Source organism: Nyctereutes procyonoides, unplaced genomic scaffold (genome assembly GCF_905146905.1).
Source record: "Nyctereutes procyonoides isolate TBG_1078 unplaced genomic scaffold, NYPRO_anot_genome, whole genome shotgun sequence".
NCBI lineage: Eukaryota > Metazoa > Chordata > Mammalia > Carnivora > Canidae > Nyctereutes > Nyctereutes procyonoides.
The window spans coordinates 29663943-29686510 of NW_026575146.1; the positions used below are offsets into that span (position 1 = coordinate 29663943).

The following is a 22568-nucleotide window of genomic DNA, read 5'->3' on the forward strand; positions in this document are numbered from 1 at the left end:
TTGAAAAACTGGAATATTATCTGCTAATATATTATTCCAATATGTCTACTCTCCCCAGACATACAAGAAAGAGAAATAAGAAATTAGAAAGCCAGATAAATCGTAAATTTAAACCTCCTTTTTAAAGGAATGCTTGCTTTAATGGGAAACTTTTTTTCCAGAAATTGATTTTAGAATCATTTCATACTGAGAAAGTACAAAAATCTGTTTGTCTTAATAGCTTCTCCTTTCCAGAGTTTTTGTACAATAAGTTATTTTGCAAATACAGTGCCATAAAGATTCCAGTTTTCCTCAAAATAATTCATAATCTGAATATAATTCAAATAAGTGTGAAAAAGTTTTATCTGTGTGTGTACATGAAAACCTGAGAAACTAGTACTAAAAATCATATGCTTTGTGTGTGTTAAATATACTTTATAATTCAAAAATATACTTTAATTGGAAAGGTTTATTGTAAGAGAGAGAGGTAGAAAAGCAGTGGCAGTATCATTAAGGTGTGACTCATTATATTCCAATAAAAAGTTTACCAGCGTTCTAGTCTGAGGCTCTGTCTTTCTAATTATTATGTAACCATGGCATATAATGGCACCGTGTCTCTGGATCTGGCCAATATTTTGGCCTATTGTGATTGACAGCCTTAACTAATTTTTATCTTATGCAGCTAATTTGATTTCATCATTAGAGCCACAAATACAACAGGGAAACCATGATGATTCAATTACTTTTTAGCTGATAATTTTTACCATTTAGCTGGAGACTCACGTTAAATCAGCCTCTCAAATGGTCATTTAGTGCTACAGAAATCAGCCCTTGAAGAATGAATTTCATCATACAATGGGATTTTTCTATCACCACAGTTCTCTCATAGTTGTTGGGTTTTTGTTTTGTTTTTTTTACTTGAAACATAAAATACTAGATAACTTTCCCACATAAAAGGGAGAGACTAAAGAAAAATTAATTTTATGGCAGATAACTATAAGGAAGGTGATATCTGGCAAGTGTGATACTTTGTTATCCTGTTAGGTTATCTCTTCTGGGCAGGACATCGTTTTCAATTATATTCAAACTGAGCAATTGTCAATTATATCACATCAACTGTAGCTATAGCAACTGGGAAGAAGTTAGTACAGATATTTATACTCTTAAATAAATATGATGAGTAATTTTAAGAACAATGTGAAAGATAGGATTTAATTGACAAAAATCACTCATAGACCAGATTTACAAGGGAATGCCAAAAAATCTATATTTAAGAAACAAGGCAAAATTCAATTGAAGATGATTTGATTTAGGCAAATGCCAGCTACTAAAATGAGAGAAGGAGGTATAAAAAATAAAAGAGAAGAATGAAAAAAAGCAGTTAGGAGTCAAATGAGAGAAAGTTAATGAGTTAAATGAGATAAAGCCTTGCTTTGGGAAAATGCAGGGATTTCCCCCCCCTCCCCCCGCCCCGCCAATAGCATAGTATGGGTTTCTGTGTTTATTAAAGGTGTCTCACCACTACAGGCAGTTATTCTCTTTTGTAAATCTTTAATGATGTAGAGTCCACTGTGAAGTCAACTAGTTTGTAACGAAGTATAGGATGGAATGAAAATAATGAACGTAAATGCAAAGATATGGAAAGTATATTTGTTATGTTCCTTCTGGACCTATCTTTCCAAATTACTCTGGGAGAAAAGAGATAAAAGGAACAAAGGGAGTGCCTGGGTGGCTCAGTAGGTTAAGTATCCAACTCTTGATTTTGACTAATGTCATCATCTCAGGGTCATGGGATGGAGTTCCATGTAGGATTCCATGCTCAGCAGGGAGTCTGCTTGAGATTCCCTATCTCTCCCTCTCCCTCTGCTCCTCACCACACACACTTTCTCTCTCTCTCTCTCTCTCTCTCTCTCAAATAAATAAATAAATAAATCTTTCAAAAAGTTATTACTAATAAATAGTTTTTTTAAAAAAATGGCTCATAAAACAAGACATAGAATGCTTTATAAATATGCAGGGTGGGAAGTCAGAAATAATAAATTATAGTCATGACATGATATGAAGCAAGATTTCATAAAATGCCATTGGTCTATCAGTATTGGCATTCGTGTATCAAAAAAAGAACATCCAGGGCAGCCACGGTAGCTCAGTGGTTTAGTGCTGCCTTCAGCCCAGGGTGTGATCCTGGACACCCAGGATCAAGTCCCACATCAGGCTCCCTGCATGGAGCCTGCTTCTCCCTCTGCCTGTGTGTCTGCCTCTCTCTCTCTTTCTGATGAATAAATAAATAAAAAAATCTTAAAAAAAAAAAAAAGAACATCCTGGAGAAGAATATATAGCACTCAGGAAAACAGGTCTAGATTGCAAGTTCAATTTGGAGAATGTTTTACATTAACGTGAAGAGTGTATTGTTAGTATCATAAGGGGATAAAAAATGGCGATTACTGCCATATTATTTAAACAAGAAGTGGTGATATAATCATAATAAAATGGCAACATCTAGTTAAGAACTCAAATATTGACTGTTTTCCAGCACTCTGTTATTCCGTCTTTATATAAACTATGTGTGTTTGCTCCTCTTACTAAGGCTATTTTACATTTGAGGTAACTAAAGTGTAATGAGACCATCTGGCATGAAAATAGCCACAGAGCCTCCCTCCAGGTCCCGTGTTCTTCATCTCTCTGTGCTATTCATATGCTTGTGACCCATGATCTTTTCTGTCCTTTATAAAGTTATTAATTTTGGTGACTGAAGCATAAATTTTTCAGCCGAATTTTTTTAACAAAGCGAGGCATAATTTAGATCTACGCATGCACGTTAAGCTAAGTAAGTGTAAGTGATGTCCAAATTCTTATTATATATTCAACATGTAATATTGAAATAATGCTTGTGACATATATACCTCACAGATGCAGATGACCTTTTCAACATTTAAGGAGCTTAAAATATGATTTTGATTTGGAAGCTGAAAAGCTACAATATTGATATTCCTTAGTGCCCCATCAGGATATAGGTCTACCATTGAGGTTTTTTTTCAGAAATATTTTATATAATATATATATAATATAAAAATATATATTTTAAAATAAATATATATTTTATATATACATTATATATATATATATATATATATATATATCTTACAAATTGTTTCATCATTACTTACCAGATATTTTACTTATTCTGCTATATTGGCTTTTAGAAACTAGTCCTTATTTTGCTTCCCCTCATAAATAAGGTGGGAAAAGTGTGCCACCATGAACAAAGTCACTCAGTCACTTTTATTCTTTTCATTTCTTTTTTTTATATTTATTTTATTTATTTATTTTTTATGATAGTCAGAGAGAGAGAGAGGCAGAGACATAGGCAGAGACACAGGCAGAGGGAGAAGCAGGCTCCATGCACTGGGAGCCCGACGTGGGATTCGATCCCGGGTCTCCAGGATCGCGCCCTGGGCCAAAGCCAGGCGCCAAACTGCTGCGCCACCCAGGGATCCCAATTCTTTTCATTTCTTTTTATTTAATTTTTAAAGATTTCATTTATTTATTCATGATACCAGAGAGAGAGAGAGACAGAGACACAGGCAGAGGGAGAAGCAGGCTCCCTGCAGGGAGCCCAATGTGGGACTCAATCCCAGGACCCCGGGATCACACCCTGAGCCAAAGGCAGACGCTCAACCACTGAGCCACCTGGGTGCCCCACTTTTATTCTTTTTATAGTCACTTAAAGGAAGTCACAGGAAACTATAAACACATTTAGTGTTTTTTAGCCTGTTACTTATAAATTATGACCCAACACTGCAGTATAGTTCTAAAACTTAGATCCTAAATAAATAAATAAATAAATAAATAAATAAATAAATAAAGTAAAATAAATAAATAAATAAAATGTAGATCCAGATCTGTCAGAGAGTCAAATAAGTCTAGGTTTTTAGGTTCTTGGAATTGTAAGGTAAATATATGCTTTGCAGTACTGAGCAAACTTAAATATTCATTGAATCTCTGTTTTAGAAGTAACATTCCTTGCTGCAGCCTGTTTAGTGTTCTGACCCTGTTTCCAGTCCCCAGACCTCACCTCATACAGAGTCTCAAACTTCTTCTTTTGTCTTGGACCATTTAGTTTATTACTCTTACTTTATTCTCACCGAGGAACATACATACTCAGCAGTAAGGTAAATCCATCACCTGGAAAACAGCTAAGTCACTATGTGTTATTACATAAACTCACCATGTAGAACCCTTACTCCTCACACTCCATATGTGATCATAGTCTTCTCATAAAAATCAGGTCTGGGACAAGAGCATGCATCTTCCATCTGAAAATAGTACAATCTTCCCTGTATTATTCCTCATTCATTCATTGATTTGCAGAATATTATCTGAATCCTGTTTTGTACAAAGTTAACAACTTAAAGATATAAACATATATTTCAAAAAGCCCCTTTTCTCAAGGCACTTGTCATCGGGCCTTGGAGGAAAATGTGCAAATAATTAGATTTGCATCTGCAATTAGACATTTGGAATGAAATTTAGGCGAGCAAGATCTCATTGGAGCACTAAGCACCACTCGTTGGCCCAATTCATCTTTGGATGATTATCACTCAGGAGTTGATATTTAACTTGAGCCTTGGTGAAAAACAGAATATTTATTTGTGGAAAAAGGAGTACCTAGGGAGGAAAAAGAATATTAAAGAATAGAGGAATAATATACAAAATAGCACAGAAGTGAGAAATAGCTTTCCGTGTCTGCTGAACAGCAAGTAATCGGATACGTCTGTGATCTATAATGACCTAAGATATGAACTGAAACATGTATCTGAAAAAATAACATGTACAAGATCCAAGAGCATGGAGGTTATTGAACTATTAAAGAAAAATTTTGGTTTGTCCCATGTAAAGGACGGGAGCCCTTGGTATTTATTTTGCAGAGAAATGACATGATACACTCTAGTCTTATTTTGTAGTTCACACCTGATGTTTTCTTTGTTTTCAGCACTTTCCATCAGAGCCCCTCTAACCTCCACACTTTGATTTGGTCAAGTCTACAAATTAGCTTGTTTCACCTCTGTGGAAGGTGTTTTATCTCTTCTGTTAGTCTTTGCAGGACTTTTTTCCCCCCTCGGGATAGTTTATATACTTCTCCCATCTTCCTTCCTTGTGATCAGACTATACATCTTTTTGTGATTCTTATAGAATAATCCTCTCTTTTCTTATCTGTCTCCATCACTTGACTTGAATTCAGGGAGAATTTATCATTGGTCTTTGTATCCCCAGTGTCCTTCTGGCTTGTTGCCCTCTAGATGCTTAATACATTTAGTTGAACAAATGCCCATAAATATAACTTGGTAAGAAAAATGTGTCATCAGTGACAAAAACACACTGAATAGCAAACCTTGTAAAATCAGAGATAATGACTCCATGATCACTATAAGGGGAGATCACGAGAGAGTAAAAGAAGGTGAAGAGAGAAAGGAAAGGAAGACAGCAAAGAGATAAGGCTGCTTAGATGGGACTGAGGCATGGGGACTGGTTTGAAGATGATGCCAGATAACTGGGAGAAAAGTTGTGTAGTATCAAGCATGGCGTCGGTTTTGCTAAAGGAAGATACAAGTCTCTTTTGGATGGTTTTTATTTGATATATCTGTTGAAGAATCCCATTTTGTTAGATGTCTGGAGAACATAATCAGCCCCCCTTAAAGCATAAATGTGGTCTACTGTAGCTTTTGTATAAAAGCCTTAATCAAGTTTGGGCTACAGTGAGTATCAGTGAGGAAAAAACGTCAACAGAGAAGAATGTGCATCTCGACCTGTTCCTTAGACACAATAGCTAATATTTTCTACTAATCTTAAGATTAGAGTATTCAAAGGTTGGAGTTCTATTTAAATCTTACTCAGCTGATCCAAAATTAATTTTATGTTATTTCTCTCTTGCCTTTCTACAGTATGCTGTTTGGCTAGTCCTCTGGGTTACCTGGAACGTGTTTGTTATCTGCTTCTATTTGGAGGCTGGGGACCTCTCAAAGGTAATTCTGCCATCTGATTTGCCTGAGTCATCAGTAGTGTGTTAACAAGCCTTTTCCTAAATAAGCCAGACTCTCACCCTGGTCTTGTCACTTAGATGCACCTCGAATGAAGGTAAATTGAAAAATCTCCTTATCTATATCTCTGCTTTTTTACCATCAAAGATGTGTTTTAGTTTGTCACAAAAATGTACTTTTATTATTTTAAGCAAAACTAGTGTGAAGTAATGGTTATTACAATGACCACGCTGTGTACTTTTAAAACATTGACTGATGAGAGACATTTCTGAAGCAGAATAGGATTTTTTTTCAGAGATAAAATCTTGAAGGTTTTTGAAATTACTATGCTGCTTATTACTGTCCGAAAGTTTTTCCTGCTTGGACCCAAATAGTAAGGCAGTCATTCAAACCATTAATGGATTTAAGTTGAATAAAATACTTACCAGAGGGAAGTGGTTAAATATATAAATAAATAAAATAAACCTTTTATTCTAAAATAGTCTAGGAAAGATTTAAAATACTTTTTCACATAGGTTTTTTATTTTGTGCTATCCTCATGTGAGTGTGTTTATGTATTCTTGTTTATGTGTATTACTGTTATATTTCTAACATGAATGATTTTGCTATTGAAATAATGTAGTTTTTAGATCTCTAAAACCAGCAAGCATCCTTCTTCTATTGGAATGTGGTTATCAGCAAATAAGCCAAATAAGATAATTCATTCAAAGTGGTGGTAAATCCTGCTTAAGGTACTTGAGACAGTGACGAACTTGTCCTTCTTCATATTAACTTTTAAAGACAGATTTTAAAATGTTCTATACACTTTCCTTATTAGAGCAGAAAAACCCTGCCAAGATGTTGACATTTTTAAACCCTAGAGATGATAGCCTGCTTTAGAAGTTTAAAAGAGCTAAAAAGTTGCAAGGAAATATCCTTGTAGGGCTTTACATTTTGGGGAGTGGGGCATGAGGGTAATGGTAATACACTTTATATAATCCAGCATACAGATACTTCACAAAGGACATCATTTTCAAGGATGTTTATTATTTAACTGTGATGTGGCTTTATATCAAGTATAAATAATTGTGATTATTTTGTTGAATGGCAAATGACAAAGGATAAAATAAGAGGTAACATTATGGCATGAGATAGAACCAAAGCTTCTGGAACTTGTGTTTTTATGATCAAATTTTGGGCAAGTCCTCACTGTGTCCTTCTGCAAAATCTGCACTGGTAGATGCCATTTCTGTGATTCTTGCCAGGCATTGTCCTCCACACTCTTGGCAGCAGGCAGTCCTTTCCCGAAGATGCCGTAACCAAAGAAAAGAAATTGTTCAGGTGGCCGTAGGAAGGACGCAGACAAGATAGCTGCTTAAAACCTATATTTCCTCTGTACTGGAAAAGCATGCCTGCTTCCCAAGACTTGAATCCCTTACTCAATTTATATATCCCTGCTGCTCTATAATCCATTTTGTTCAAAGAAATTCCATACTAGAATGATTTTTAATGATATTTTGATTTTAAGCAATCACCCTAAAAATTGAAAGGCAGGTATTCAGATATCTTGGTCGAGTAAAATAATCTAGAAGATCAGAGTTTGTAAATCATATATATATATATGTGAAGAAGGAGAGAGGGAGATTTGAGCCAGGCTGGCTGCAGAAATATTCTGTAATTGAGCTCACTGTTCCACGTGATCACTGCAGGCACAGAATAAAGCTTGTGATCTCCTGACCTCAGACACGGGCATTAAATCCACAGTGAGGGCACATCCTAACACACTGTAGTTCAAGACAGTTGCAACCCAAATGACTAAGAATTCTTCTAATGCACACAGACAGCTAGTGTCTAACCCTTGGAAATGAAGTAGTTAATATTCCCTTCTCTTCATCTTACAAACCAAGTCAGGACTCTGCAGAGCACATGAAAATTTAATAATTTCCTTTTAACAAATAATCTAAAGGAAAACCATAAAGGGCAAAGTTATATAGTTCTCTATACCAGATTTTTTCCTCCCTTTCCTACTCAAAGGGTTGGGGAAGGTGTATTTATACCATTTAATTCTTTAGCTGCTGCAACTGCCTCACATTCTTCAAGTAATGCAGCGCCAGAAGGAAGCAATGGTGATTGAAAAATGTACAGATATATGAAAACTCAAAAATGGGACTCCTGAAACTGTTGATAATACTTCGATTACAGAATATAAACTGTTTTTTCCTCACTCCACCAAAAAAAATAAATAAATAAAAATAGTTTGACCGTAGGAGTGGGCCAGTTTGTTTGAGGCCGAGGGAGAAATATTGAGAAATAGAATCAGGGAGGAAGTTCTGTAGTCCTTATGGGTGTGAACGAAGTGTGTTTATTTCCATAAAACATTTTGTAAATAGGTGACTTCTTCATGATGAAAATAGGTAAGAAGTGGTAAAAAGTGGTAAAATATTAAGACAACGTTAATTACCTGTTAAGAGTTCAGAATTTTGTGTTGTCGTTTTCCACAGCGTCTTTTCTGCAGAACTCTATGCCATGTACTTAAGAGCGATCCAGAGATCAGAGTCATTAACCAACCCAGTATATGTAATGAAATGGCTTAATCACAATAACATGATACACAGAACTGACCTGTCTGATCTTCAGTTCCTCGGTACCTATAGTTGTATTGGTTATATATTTTGTTCATCAAAAATTCTGTGTAAACCCAACACTATTATTAAGCTATCAATGAGTATATTTTAATTATTATTCTCATAGGACGTAAGGGAAAATAAAACTAATCAACTAGAGAAATAGCTTTTTAAAAATTTTGTCTCAGTGAAGTTGACAAAATAATGGGAATTAATGTAAAAACATTACATAATATGATAACATTTATATTGCATAATAATTATTTCTACATTGTTTACATTAATGATTGAGATACTAGTGTTATAACTAAATATCCAAAGACTAGTTTTCTTTTTTTTTTAATATTTTTATTTATTTATGATAGTCACAGAGAGAAAGAGAGAGGCAGAGACACAGGCAGAGGGAGAAGCAGGCTCCATGCACCGGGAGCCTGACGTGGTATTCGATCCCGGGTCTCCAGGATCGCGCCCTGGGCCAAAGGCAGGCACCAAACCGCTGCGCCACCCAGGGATCCCCAAAGACTAGTTTTCAAGATTAGTTTGTAATCCAGTGCCTGCTAACTTCCTAGGCAATTGTCTTTGAGCATTAAATGTGACTTTGACATTAGACTAATAGTTTTGTGAACTCCTGGTGTAAATAATCTTATTGTTGCATTGCATCATTCTGGGCAGTTGTGAATCTCCTGCTCACATATCAAATAGAGAGAAATGGGAATTAATCTCAGCTATCAAGTGAATTGAGTTATTTTGAAAAGGAAGGAGATCTACTATTTGTTCTGCAGTAATTTTTAACGTCAAAGTGTATAGCAGTTAGTAGGAAAACACATGTATTATGGCAATTCACCTATTAGCTTCAGCACCTGGGAAAATAAAATTTATGAAATAAGTTTTGAATAATAACACACAGGGAAAATATATAGTGGTATTCCGGTTATCTGTAAAAATCTGTGTCTTATTGGTTGTGCTACAGTTGTAAATTATTCTGAACCCGAAATGATATTCTAACACTTTTATTTATATGAATATTTTGAGCTCTTGGTTTTTATTTTCATAATTTATGGGGCAGCATTAGAGAATGATGCCTCTGTCTTTAGAAATAAACTTACAGAGCATAAATGATTAGCCAAGGGTTTGAATTACACTTAATGCAATCCAATTTATTTGTGTTTAACCCTTTGAGAGTTGGGATGCAGGTACGTATCTCTCAGGCTTCCTTATATTATCAGAAGCTTATCTAGTTAAACATAGCCTAAAGCAATTAGTTATACCTAGTGATGTGTATGTTTCAGAATGAACACATTTAATAGCAACTTCTAGAAAGCTGTGGTATTTTAATAATTTTGATAGTCACTTCTGAGATCTAGATATAAGTTTCATTTTAAGAATTTGATAGATTAAAAAGCCATGTAATAATGTAGGCTATTTGAGCTTTGGAAAATAAAATTGCACTCTTGCAAATATAAGAGAAAGGAAGAAGATAAAACCTGCCACACACTATAGGCAACAGGAAACAAATCCTTAAAACCAAATGTGAGTTATATGTAGAAAAAAAAAGTACTATTGCAACAATCCCAGTTTTATTCCTTTTATAAAGAAGTATTCATTTAAGAAGGTATCTGATATTTGGATATTTTCTGCTCAGTGGAATCAGTGCTTGTAACAAACTTTGCTTTTACAATTTCATACAGAAAAATATTGTGTAGGGCACCTGGGTGGCTCAATGGTTGAGACTTTGACTCAGGTTGTGACCCCAGGGTCCTGAGATCGAGTCCCACATTGGACTTCCCGCAGGGAGCCTGCTTCTCCCTCTGCCTGTGTCTCTGCCTCTGTGTCTCTCATGAATAAATACATGTTAAAAACTTTTTTAAAAAGTCAAAAGAAAGAAAAAGATGGAATGGAGAGAAATCTTCTATAATTATTTTTAATTGAATTAGTGCTCTTTTTAAGAGGTAAAAATATCTATGAAATTATTAATAAAAAATACCTCTGATAATTTACTTTTTTTTAATTTTTTTTATTTATTTATGATAGTCACACACAGAGAGAGAGAGAGAGAGGCAGAGACACAGGCAGAGGGAGAAGCAGGCTCCATGCACCGGGAGCCCGATGTGGGATTCGATCCCAGGTCTCCAGGATCGTGCCCTGGGCCAAAGGCAGGCGCCAAACTGCTTCGCCACCCAGGGATCCCTGATAATTTACTTTTGACTAAATTTAACAAATGGAAAGAAGAAAATTGATTGGACTTTTTTTTTAATTTTGCTTTTCCTACTCTAAAATGTACATAGTATAATAAAACTTCACTTAATTATTACTGAAGTAATAGGAAAATTTTTCATTTCCCAACCACCAAAGTAGATTTTGCTTTAGGATGTAGAGTAAAAATGTCCTATTGTCATCAAGAATTAAATTTAATGTAATTTTGCCCCCCAAATAGAAAGAAACCAACATATTGTAAATTGGTAAAACCATCACTACTTCGCCCCTCTTGTTTTCTTTAATCATATTTCTTGAATTAACTATTTTCTTACTTCTTCAGTTCTCTTTGCCTACTTTTTCCACTTTGCCCCAATACCCCTAAAGTGAGGAATAGAGTCCTTGAATTTTTCTATTTCTCTGTCTGCATTCTTTCACTTGAAAATGCCATCTGCTATCATAATTTTAATTATCATATTTACACATATATCTACCAGATTTATATCTTCAGTTTTGACCTTGTTGCTAAGGTAAAGTACCACATCTCCAACTTTCTGTTGATGTCATGTCAATTCCATTGTCACATAAAATTCACTATGTCCAAGAGGATTTTTCATTATCCTCAGAGAATCCAACTTTCCTAATTCACATCTAATTCAAATAAGAAAATAAATGGCAAATTATATTTTGAAAAACAAATAAAAAGGGAAAAATAATTTGGTGGAGAGAACCTACAGAAATATTTATAGATTGACTTTGATATGAAGCAAGGAATAGATTTTTAAAAAAATATATAGTGCTTGTATGGATATATACATACATCATATATATATATATATATATATGTAATAAATTTCAGACAAGTCACAAATAGTAGAGAAGTAGAGGGAAGTAATGATATTCTGAAAAGGTAACCCCAAATACATTAACTGACTTTTTTTTAAAGGTTTTATTTATTCATTCATAGAAACACAGAGAGACAGAGAGACAGAAAGACAGAGACACAGGCAGAGGGAGAAGCAGGCCCCATGCAGGGAGCCCGATGTGGGACTTGATCCCGGGTCTCCAGGATCACACCCTGAACCGAAGGCAGGTACCAAACCACTGAGCCAATGAGCCCCCACTGACTTCTTAATTATGCTGTACTCTGGGAATATTTACTGGTTCTGATTAGGGAAAGATGCTAAGAATCCAAACTTTGAACTCATATGTGATGACTCCTGGGTTATATATAAATCAGGATAGATTTCAGGGAGAGGTCCTCCAGTACATGGACAGCTTTTTGGATTTTGGTTTTTGATTTTTGTTGTTGTTGTTAGGGAATTGGTGACTGTAAGGCAAAAAACATATATAGGAAGACTAAAAGCAGAGTAAAAAATTGGGGGCAGTCTTACAGAATGGAGATGGAAGATAGGAGAGGGGCTCTACAGAATAAAAGAGCTTATAGTTGAGAAATCCGTAGAGTGAACCAGGGGCAAAGGAGAGCTACATACCACAAACATTTCCACTAATATCCAGGATCCACTCGGTATAGTCCCTGATTAAAATAGGCTGATTAGCCACTGCTTCATCTGTCTTATTGAGGAAAAAAGGAAATACCTCAAGATAAAGATAGCATTATCTTAGTCTTTACAGTTTATTTTTGTGCATGATATCAGGCAATTGAAAATTCCTACACATGCCAAAAGAGAGAACCTCATTAATGAAGGTGAAGAAAAACAGACAATTGAGACAGACCAATATGCAACTATTTTAATTACCTGGTAAGGACTTTAAAGAACCATTATGTTGAAGAAAATAATGTATTTAATATATTATTAGAATGTAATATGTTTATTATTAACAGATAATATATTTATATATAAAGAGATAATGTATTTAAAGATGAAGAATTTACCTTCACAGAGTCAAGACCTATATAAAGAATCAAATGGAAATTCCAGAACTGAAAAATATAATAAATGAAAGCAAGAATTCATTCAGTGTATGAGTTCTTGAAAGATTGGAAGACAAGTTTGGTGAACTGAAGGATTGGGTAATAGTAAATATCCAAACCAAAGCAGAGTTAACAAACACAAAAAGGAAAGAATAAAATAATAAAAACAATGTCAAAAAAAATAAAGGGTTCTGCTAAAGGCTCTGTCTACAAATGCTGAATTTCCAGAAAGGGAAGAGAGAGAAAATTAGGCAGAAGCAATATCTGAAGTGACAATGACCGAATTTTCCAAAACTGATTAAATATATAAACCCACAGACTCAAGAAGACTTTCAGATCTCAAGTGTAGTAAATATCAAGAAAACCACATTCAGGCATAGCCTGATATCACTGTTGAAAATAAAAATAAAAGAGGAAAATCTTAAAAGCCATCAAAGATGAAAGACCCATTGCCTTTAAAGAAACAACAAAACGACTGACAATTGAACTTGTGGCAAAGGCAATGAGTCTAGAAGGCAATTGAATGACACCTTTAAAGTACTTTAAAAGTGGCAACCTAGAATTTCATTCCCTGCAAAAATACTGTTCAGCAATAAAGATAAAATAAAAGTATTTTCAGGCAACAAGATCTAAGATAATTCACTATTAGCAAACATGCACTAAAAGAAATACTAGGAGGGCCCTTGCTGTGATGAGCATGGGGTATTAATACGGAAGTGTTGAATCACTATATTATATACCTGAAACTAATATTACACTGTATGTTAACTGGAATTTAAATATTTTTTTAAATAAAACTAAAACGAAATACTAAAGGAGGTTCTTCAAGTGGAAGGGGAAAAAAGTTCCAGAGACAAAAGTGGAATTTCATGGAAAAAGTTAATGGAAAGGATAAATATGTGAGTAAAAAAGTACAAAATCATAATAGCAAAGTCGTTTGGAATTTAAATGGATATAGAACTAAAATGCATGACAACAAGAACACAAAAGCTAGAAAGAGTGAAAGTTTAGTTTCTAGTATTAGCAAGGTAATAGTAAAGATAATATTTATAATAGATTATAATATCCCAAGGATTAATCGCTTCTGGTATAATGACTAAAAGAAACATAACTGCCAAAAACCAATTAGATTTGAAAAAAATTAAATAATAGAAATAATTGATCCAAGTGAATCTAAGAAAGGAGAAAAACTAACAAAAAAAAAAAGGAGGTGAATAAGAAAACAAATATCAAGATGGATGCTATAATGTCAAATATACCAATAATTACATTAAATGTAAATCAAATATTTCACTTAAAAGACTAAGACTGTCAGTCTGGATAAGGACACAAAACTCAACTATGTTATATATAAAATATATCTTAAATATAAGGATTTAAATTTAAAATTAAGAAAAAGTAGAACATAAATACCATATAAACACACTTAATATCATGTAATTCTAATATCAGGTAAAGTGATGTTGCTCAGCAGTTTAGTGCCTGCCTTCAGCCTAGGGCATGATCCTGGAGACTTGGGATCGAGTCCCACGTCAGGCTTCCTGCATGGAGCCTGCTTCTCCCTCTGCCTGTGCCTCTGCCTCTCTCTCTCTCTCTCTCTCTCTCTCTCTCTCTGTGTGTGTGTGTGTGTCTCATGAGTAAATAAATAAAATCTTAAAAAACAACAAAAACAAAGGTAAAGATAAAAAGGTCAATCCACATGAAAATATTACATTCAGTATTACCTAAATAAAATAATCTGGCTACAAAAAATATAAAGCAAAAATGGACAGAATTTGAAGGAGAAATAGTCATATTCACAATCACAATTGGAGATTTTTAATATTCCTCTCTGCATGTATCAATGAGATCAAAATTCAAAAGGAACAAAATATCTACACAATTAACAAACTTAATGAACATATGTAGAATACTGCACCTACCCATGTAAAAGGATGCCTATTATTTTCAAAGGTACAAAGAATATTCAATTATAAAATGGATCAAAACATAGTCAAGTCAAAACATAGAAATATTTACAATTATCCAGCAGATATTCTCTAATCAGTGTGGAATTAAGCTAGAAAATCTGTGACTGCTTAGACATTAAGCAATACATTTCTAAATAACCTATAAACTCAATAGGTTGAATAGAGTCTAATATAAAATATTTTGAACTGAAAATGTGAAGTGCTTACAGGAAAACATTTGGCCTTACATAAAGATATGAAAAGAAAAAATGTTAAAAAATTAATAATCTAAGCTTTCATACCCAGAAACTAGTAAAGGGACAGCAAATGAAACCTCTCAAAAGTAGGATTGAAATAATGAAGAAACTATAGCTCAATGTACATGTAACAGAAACAAAATCAATAAAGCCAAATTAGTTTCTTTAAAAATATTAATAAAATTGTTAAAAATGCTATCAAGAGAGATAAAAGGAAAAAATAAGTAACAACATATTTTGCTAATATTACAAAGGACCCTACAGATTAGATAGTGTATGTTATGAGCAAAATTAAGCCAATATATTTGGCAGTCAGGGTGAAAAAGACAAATTCCTTGGAAAATACAACTTGAAATAAATTTAATACCTAAACAATTTTATCCATTAAAAAAATTGAATCACCCTCCCCCCCAAAAAATTGCAACATTAATTCAAATATTTTAACAAAGAGGAAAAAAAAAAAACAGCACTTCATGTGGGTTTTTTCTTTATGTCCACATGGCTTCACTAGTGAATTCTTAAAAACATTTAAGAATGTTCTAATACAAAAAATAAAAAATAAAAAAAAAGAATGTTCTAATACCAATCTTACGCAAATTCTTTCAAAGAGCAAAGTGAGAATGCCTCCTATCGTATGAGCCAGCGTAACATTGCTTATTGGAGATAGGTGAGATTGTCAAATGACATACACGTTACTGAACTAAAATGTAATAAGGTAAATAAGAATAAAGAAAAAATGCTAAATGTCTCTGTATAACTTTATAAGTAATTATGAATTAAGTTTTCACACTGTATTTACGTATATTTCCATCTCTCCTACTAAACTTCAATTTGCCTAAAGGCCATGTCATCATCATTATTCAAGAGAATGTCTGCCACTGAGCTACTCCATAATAGTGAGGAATTATAGGATAAATTATGAGCATTGTATTTTTTTATTTTTTTTATTTTTAAAGAGCATTTTACATGTTTATAAATAAGCCTATTTAAAACAATAAATAAAGCAAATGCAACAAGTTGCTCATATCAGCATGTTCTATGTATCTGTTTACTTTACTCTCCCTTCTTCAATGTAGGGATTATGTTTTATTCATCCCGGGACCAAGGAAAATGATAGGCATATGAACAGTGCTTACTGGAATGAAGTCAAATCTTAATAGAGTGTATTTCAGTAACTGTCTAGCTCCACCAAATAAAGCTCCTAGAAGTGTTCTCTTCCACTCTACCATTGCATGGGTAATGGAATCAACATCTCCTAGGGCTGGCCCAGCACTCAATGGTTGGTGGTAGCAAGCCGAAGGAAAGCAATCCAAGCAACTAGCCACCAAATCAGCACTTATCAAGATTAAGAATCATATGAATCACCTGGAGATCTTTTTTAAGTACAGATTCTGATTCCCTTGGAGTGAAGCCTGAGTCATTTCGTCTCTAATAAACTACTGCATGATGACATTTGTATTTGTCCATTAAACATACTTTAACTGGTAAGACTTAGATTATCCAGAACCTTTAAACAGAGCAGAGTTCTGGTTTTCTGGCTGTCCTTTAAAGCAGAGATTCCAGTGTAGATCTTGATATTTGTTCACATGCAAATTGACTACCCAATTTGTTACTTGATAGTTATTCTAACCAAGGTATAAAAAGAAACAAATCAGGTTACCCAGAGCCCTGGGAAGAATTTATGCTTAAATTCAACCTTTAATACCCAAATCATATGTGGCCTTCCTTTGTGTGGCAAAATACTATCCAGGAAGTCTCCACACACCTTTTTCCATAATGTAACTGACTAGCCATGCCTCTAATTTTACTTTATTTGCATACTTTTTATTATTATAAATGATTTACAGAAGCTGAGGATACCAATTCTCAGAGTAACGAAGCTATGGTATATCCAGTACAGCTCTGATTTACAACTACAGCCGTATCTGAGAATTCCCATTTGGAGTTTGGCTTTCTTCTCTTGTGATTAAAACAATAGAAAGCATTTCAAAATTCTGCTGTTTCCTTTCATACTTGAGTCACTTGCTCTTTCCACTAGAACTAGATCAGCAATATGCAGTTTCTATGACTGTAGTAAATTAACTATTTTGTACTGTCTTAATTTGATGTCTTTCCCTCTTGCTGATTCTCCTTCCAAATCCCCCTATCGGTATCAAGAATCCCATCCTTTTTTTTTTTTTTTTGTGGGGCTTAACAATATTATGGGTATTGAAAGGAGGACCTTCTACCTAGAAGAGTCCCCATGAGCATTAGCAAAGTTTTGAACATGAACAAGCATTATTTATTGCTATTTGAAGCTGGGTGATATCACAGACATTATACATGTAAAATGTTAGTAGAAGATCCTCCCAGAGAAAGAAAAATGAGAATAGACAAGTTGAGCATCTTCCTGGAGTAGCAGAATAGTCTCTGGGTAATGACTTGGCTCCCCCCATTCTCTGAACTTCTAGCAAAGTTCAATGTGTCAGCCTCAGAATGCTGATTAAGCTGCAATTCACATTGTTCAGGATCTGCTGTGCATTCAAAGGCACTCTTGTTCCCACTACTTGAGCAATACCCAGTACATTCTTTTTTAGGTTTGGGCTAATGTGGCCGTAACTGTTCGCTTTACAATCTGCCTTATCCTAATTTTCTTTTTTGGTAATCTTTTATTGTATCTTATAAATCAAAAACTTTGGTTTCAAAGCTTTATTTCTCATAGAGACTTTGAGAAAGTCTTTTGGAAGTCAAAAAAGAAAAAATAAAAAAATCAAGCAGTGGCTATTTCTTTTTTCATTGCTACTAAAACAATGAAAATTCTTTCTGAAGCAATGAGGATGTCAGTGACTCACTAGGGAAAGTTTGTAAAAGATAAATATCAAAAATAAAAGCACACAGATTAATATTCCAAGATAGCATCCTGCTTGAAATAAAAGGAAAGCAGATATAAACATGGTCCTCACAATTGCCATCCCTGTTGGTCTCCAGAACCTAGTCTGTAGAGATCCTCCTGAAGCAAGATTTTTTTTCTATCCCCAAACAGTCATGTTTCTATAGGTCTATTATTTACAGATGGCAAGTAAGAATATGAAAATATGTTTGCATTGTGAGTCCTATGGCTTTATATTTAGAAACATTTTTTTTAAGTTTAAAACCAGCACAGTTGTTTAGAAACTTTGGAATACTTGGCCCATATTAGAATAATCTCCTATTAAGTAGGTTTTTTCAATCCTGAAATAGTTGCAGAACTTAATTGGGAATTATGTCCAGTTCAGCATGGTCCCCCGAGCCCCATGTACTCTCAGTCTGTGATAACTTTATCAAAATCACACCCTTCACTGTAAACCATTATCCTAACTTGACCCCTGCAACTCATTTGGAAACTAAATTGAGATTGACAGTTGCCAGCTTAGCTTTAGAGGGCAGAGGTCAATCTCTTGATCTACAGATTTACTCAGGGACAATTGATGCTTTGATGAACTGTGGGAAATCATATAAAAATACAACTCGAGTGATATTAAATAGTGAAATAAATGAAAGCTTTTTTTGTTTTTTGTTTTGTTTTGTTTTGCATCTGGCATCCAGGGTCATTTGGCTAGAAAGAACAAATGAGTGCCTATCTTCTGTGCTTTACATAAGGTAATGAAACTACTCTTTTCTGTCCTGTACTTAAAATTTACATAGAAAATGCAGTTGAACCTTTGGATTAGTAGTTGGGTACACTATAGGTAACCAGGGAGCAATGTTCACTAAATACTGTTATTAGACCCAAAGCAATACAAAGAAAATGAGACTGTTTAAATCTCTTTTGTTGGGTGCCTGGGTAGCTCAGTTGGTTAAGTGTCTGACTCTTGATTTTGGCTTAGGTCATAGTCTCATGGTCATGAAATTGAGCCCCAAGTCTGACTCCACACTTAGCACAGAGTCTGCTTCAGATTGTCTCTCTGTCCCTCTCTCCTGTGCTCTCTTTCCCTCTAAAATAAATAAATAAATCTTTAAAAATAATAACAAAAATAAAAAAAATCTCTTTCCTGGTGGAGAATTGAATGAGGAAATTTTGAAATACTTATTATTTTACATTCCGACATGGCACCAAAAGTGTTGCTTCCCCTTCTCTTCCTCAAAGATTTATTTTCAAGTCAGTAAAGCAAAATGTGTATGCAGCCTGATGCAACCAGAAAAGCAGCTTAAAGGGTAAAAAGAGGAAGATGGCTCACTAATAAATAGCCACTCATAGAATATAATTAGCTTTTCCCCTTCATGAGCATATGTAACCTGCCAGAAGAATGGGTGTGATGGTAACTGCAGGACCCCAGGGTGTTCACGTTCACAGGTAGTAGAATACATAAAACTGAAGTAATTAGGTGGCATTTCAAGAAGTGCCATCTTTTTCCTATTGTAACAACTAGGCATTTTGTAGTCAAGTAGCTGCATTGGTACTGTAGGGACATTCTGTCCCTTTTCCACTCGGACAAAAAAAAAAAAAATCTTTAGTGAAAGGTCCTCTCATCTTTCATTTGAATCACAAGTAAGAATGAGTTTGGTGCTCTTAGTTAGTCCCTAGAGGGGAACCAATATCATATAATTTGGCACACCCTGCAATTGTTTCTGAAGAGATCTGTAGCTAGCAAAGTGCTCGGAAGGGCTGTGACTCTCCTGGGGGTACTCCTGCTACACCAGATTCACCAGGCAGCATGCAGAATGGATGGACTCAAGCTTTCGCACTCCAGTTTTATGAGCACTGAAATTAATCCATTAAGCATTTTGTGCATCAGACCCCCCACTACTTAGTTTTCAACGCATTTATATTGGATGTTAACTGTGGCATCATAGTGCGCAACATAATGAGTTCGATTCTTCTTGTCTTTTTGCTTCCTCTTTCCTTCTTCTCAATGAAGAAAAAAAAAGCTGAGTTTAATATTACCAAATAGCCAAATAATTAGTACTGCTGGACATTTTTTCTCCTTAAGTTATGCTTCAGAAAATATAAAGTGAGAAACGCAATTTGAAAACAAAGATAGCAGAATATTATCTAATAGATAAAATGGCTGTGAATGTACAGTGCAAAAACCATAAAGTATTAATTGCTAATGAAATAATGAGAAAAGAGTGTTTCACAGCAATTTTCTATCCCTGGAGAAATGGGTCCTCAGTCTGTGACTAATTCCATTCTTTATTAAGTGTGCGAGTTGTAGCAACTTTCTGGGTTCCTTTTAGAAAAGTGGAATAAGCTACTGTAAATGTGATTTATAAGGGTTATAACACTTTTCCAGGTTTAAATCACTTGCCTGGCTTTAAGCTTTTTATTTTTTTTAATGATTCCATTCTCTCGAGCATTGCATAAGATCAAAATCTCTCCATAGGGGCACAAGTGACATGATTCCATTTGGAAAGCATTGTCAAACAGTCGAGCCAAAATGCAAATGAGACACAAACCTTAGTATTTTCCCTGACAACTATGGAATTAGTAAATCTAAAGACATATGAAGATTGAAAAAGGAGGGGGAATAAACCAATTCCATGTTCAGAGTAAAGGAAAAACTGGAATGGTTTGGGTGATGCATTTATAGGTACTGCAAAAAGGTCTGGTGACAAAATAATGTAAATGATCTTACGAAATGTAATTCCTTGAAGATATTTTGGCCTCAGGATTTCATACTCTTACAGGATACTTTGTAATCTCTATCACCATTTGACCATGTTTTGGGCCACATTTCAAGCTATATTCTCCCAGAATGTGTTAAAAGCAAAAGCAACATGAAAAGACAAAACTTTGAACAGCACACGAGGCGGGCGGTCTGTGACATCTATCACCCTCAGATCTCCAGGGTCTGTTCGATCTGTGTTTGTGTTTCCTGGAGCTCTCTGCTCATTCGAGGACTTTGCCCTACCCAGATGGAGGAAAGCCAGGCTTTCAAACTCACTAGGATTGTTGTCCTCGGGATTTTTAACGATTTTGGTTTGTTTGTTTGTCCTAATTGATGAACTGCGTGAAAAGAGAGGAAACTCAGGCTTCTTCATATTGAAATGTACTCTTTAGGGAAACCACACAGTTTGGAAATTGTTTAAAAAAAATGTTAACGTGGATAAAAACGAATTGTCCCATGTGGTGACTTTGCATTTAATTTTCTTTTATTTTCAGAGTATAACCTTAGTTTATGTGTCAAAATTACATACATCTAAATTGCTGGCAAATACTATCCCTTCATCATCATCCTAATTCTTGTTCAGTTTTTCTTAATTTCTATATCATATTAATATGCTACACTAAAAAAACTAGTCTTTGTTAAAAATATTTGAACATTATAGATTGATTTTTCTGTTTGAATGAACTTAAACAAAGTATAAAACAACTCCTCTTTTTTCTCAGCTTTCTGAAAATGTAAGGCATTTTTATTTTAAATGTGATGAGACTTTGATTAGGGTAAAAATGACATTACTTAATTTCTGTTTGTAAAATACCACCCAGACTGTTGTGAAAATATTCTGTAAGGGACAAGAATAGCAAAAGGAAAATTAATTTGGACACTTTTACATGTAAGTTATAAATGATTTGGATTGAAATGAGAAGGTGACAATGGTGACAGTGACAAATGCATATGATGCCATTTAAGATTATGTGTAGTTATATTCTAGATATCATATGAGGTTAGGGCAACAGGATTTGCTAATGTTGTAAATGCAGGCTGTAGCAAGTGAATGATCAGGGTTGAGCCGGAGCCATTGAGAGATTTCCATGTTTCCATTTAATGACATGAGGATGGCAGCAGATTTGGAAAAAAGGAGGGGTATGTGTGAAGAACCAGTTCCTCTCTTTTGTCCATATTGTATCCAAACTGCTCATTAGACATCCCAAGCAATCTTGTTGAGTAAACAGTAGGATACTTAGGTCTTTCATTTAAAAGAGGTAAACACACACACACACACACACACACACACACGAGAATATTGCTTGGTGGTAAAAAAAAAGAAGATATTGCCATCTATAACAATGCGGACAGACCTAGAGGGTATTATGCTAAGTGAAGTAAGTCAGACAGAGAAAGATAGCTATCATAAGATTTCACTTATATGAAGAATACAAAAAAAAAAACAACAACAACAACAACAACAAACAGACACTTAAATATAGAGAACAAACTGGTGGTTGCCAAAGGGAGGGTGGAGGGGAGGCAAGTGAGTGAAATAGAGAAAGAGAATTAAGAAGCACAAACTTCCAGTTATAAAAGAAGTGAGTCGGGATCCCTGGGTGGCACAGCGGTTTAGCGCCTGCCTTTAGCCCAGGGCACGATCCTGGAGACCCAGGATCGAATCCCACGTCAGGCTCCCGGTGCATGGGGCCTGCTTCTCCCTCTGCCTATGTCTCTGCCTCTCTCTCTGTGTGTGTGTGACTATCATAAATAAATAAAAATTAAAAAAAAATAAAAATAAAAAAAATAAAAGAAGTAAGTCATGGAGGTGGAAAATGCAGCATAGGGAATATAGTCAATCACCCTATAATAGTGTATGGCGACTACACTCACCTTGGTGAGCACCGAGTAACATATGGAATTGTTGAACCAGTATGTTGTACACCTAAGACTAGTATAACACTGAATGTTAATTGCACTTCAATTTTTTAAAAAATTAAAATA

At 34.7% G+C, this 22568-nt stretch overlaps 1 protein-coding gene across 2 annotated transcripts in view; it reads left to right on the forward strand.

The window, feature by feature from the left end:
- NKAIN2 (sodium/potassium transporting ATPase interacting 2) overlaps window positions 1-22568 on the forward strand; it is a 967202-nt gene that overhangs the window by 514535 nt on the left and 430099 nt on the right. For both annotated transcript variants that reach the window (XM_055309568.1, XM_055309569.1), the window contains exon 3: window positions 5922-6002. In XM_055309568.1, the coding sequence (XP_055165543.1) occupies window positions 5922-6002 (81 nt within the window). The remainder of the gene's footprint in view (window positions 1-5921; window positions 6003-22568) is intronic.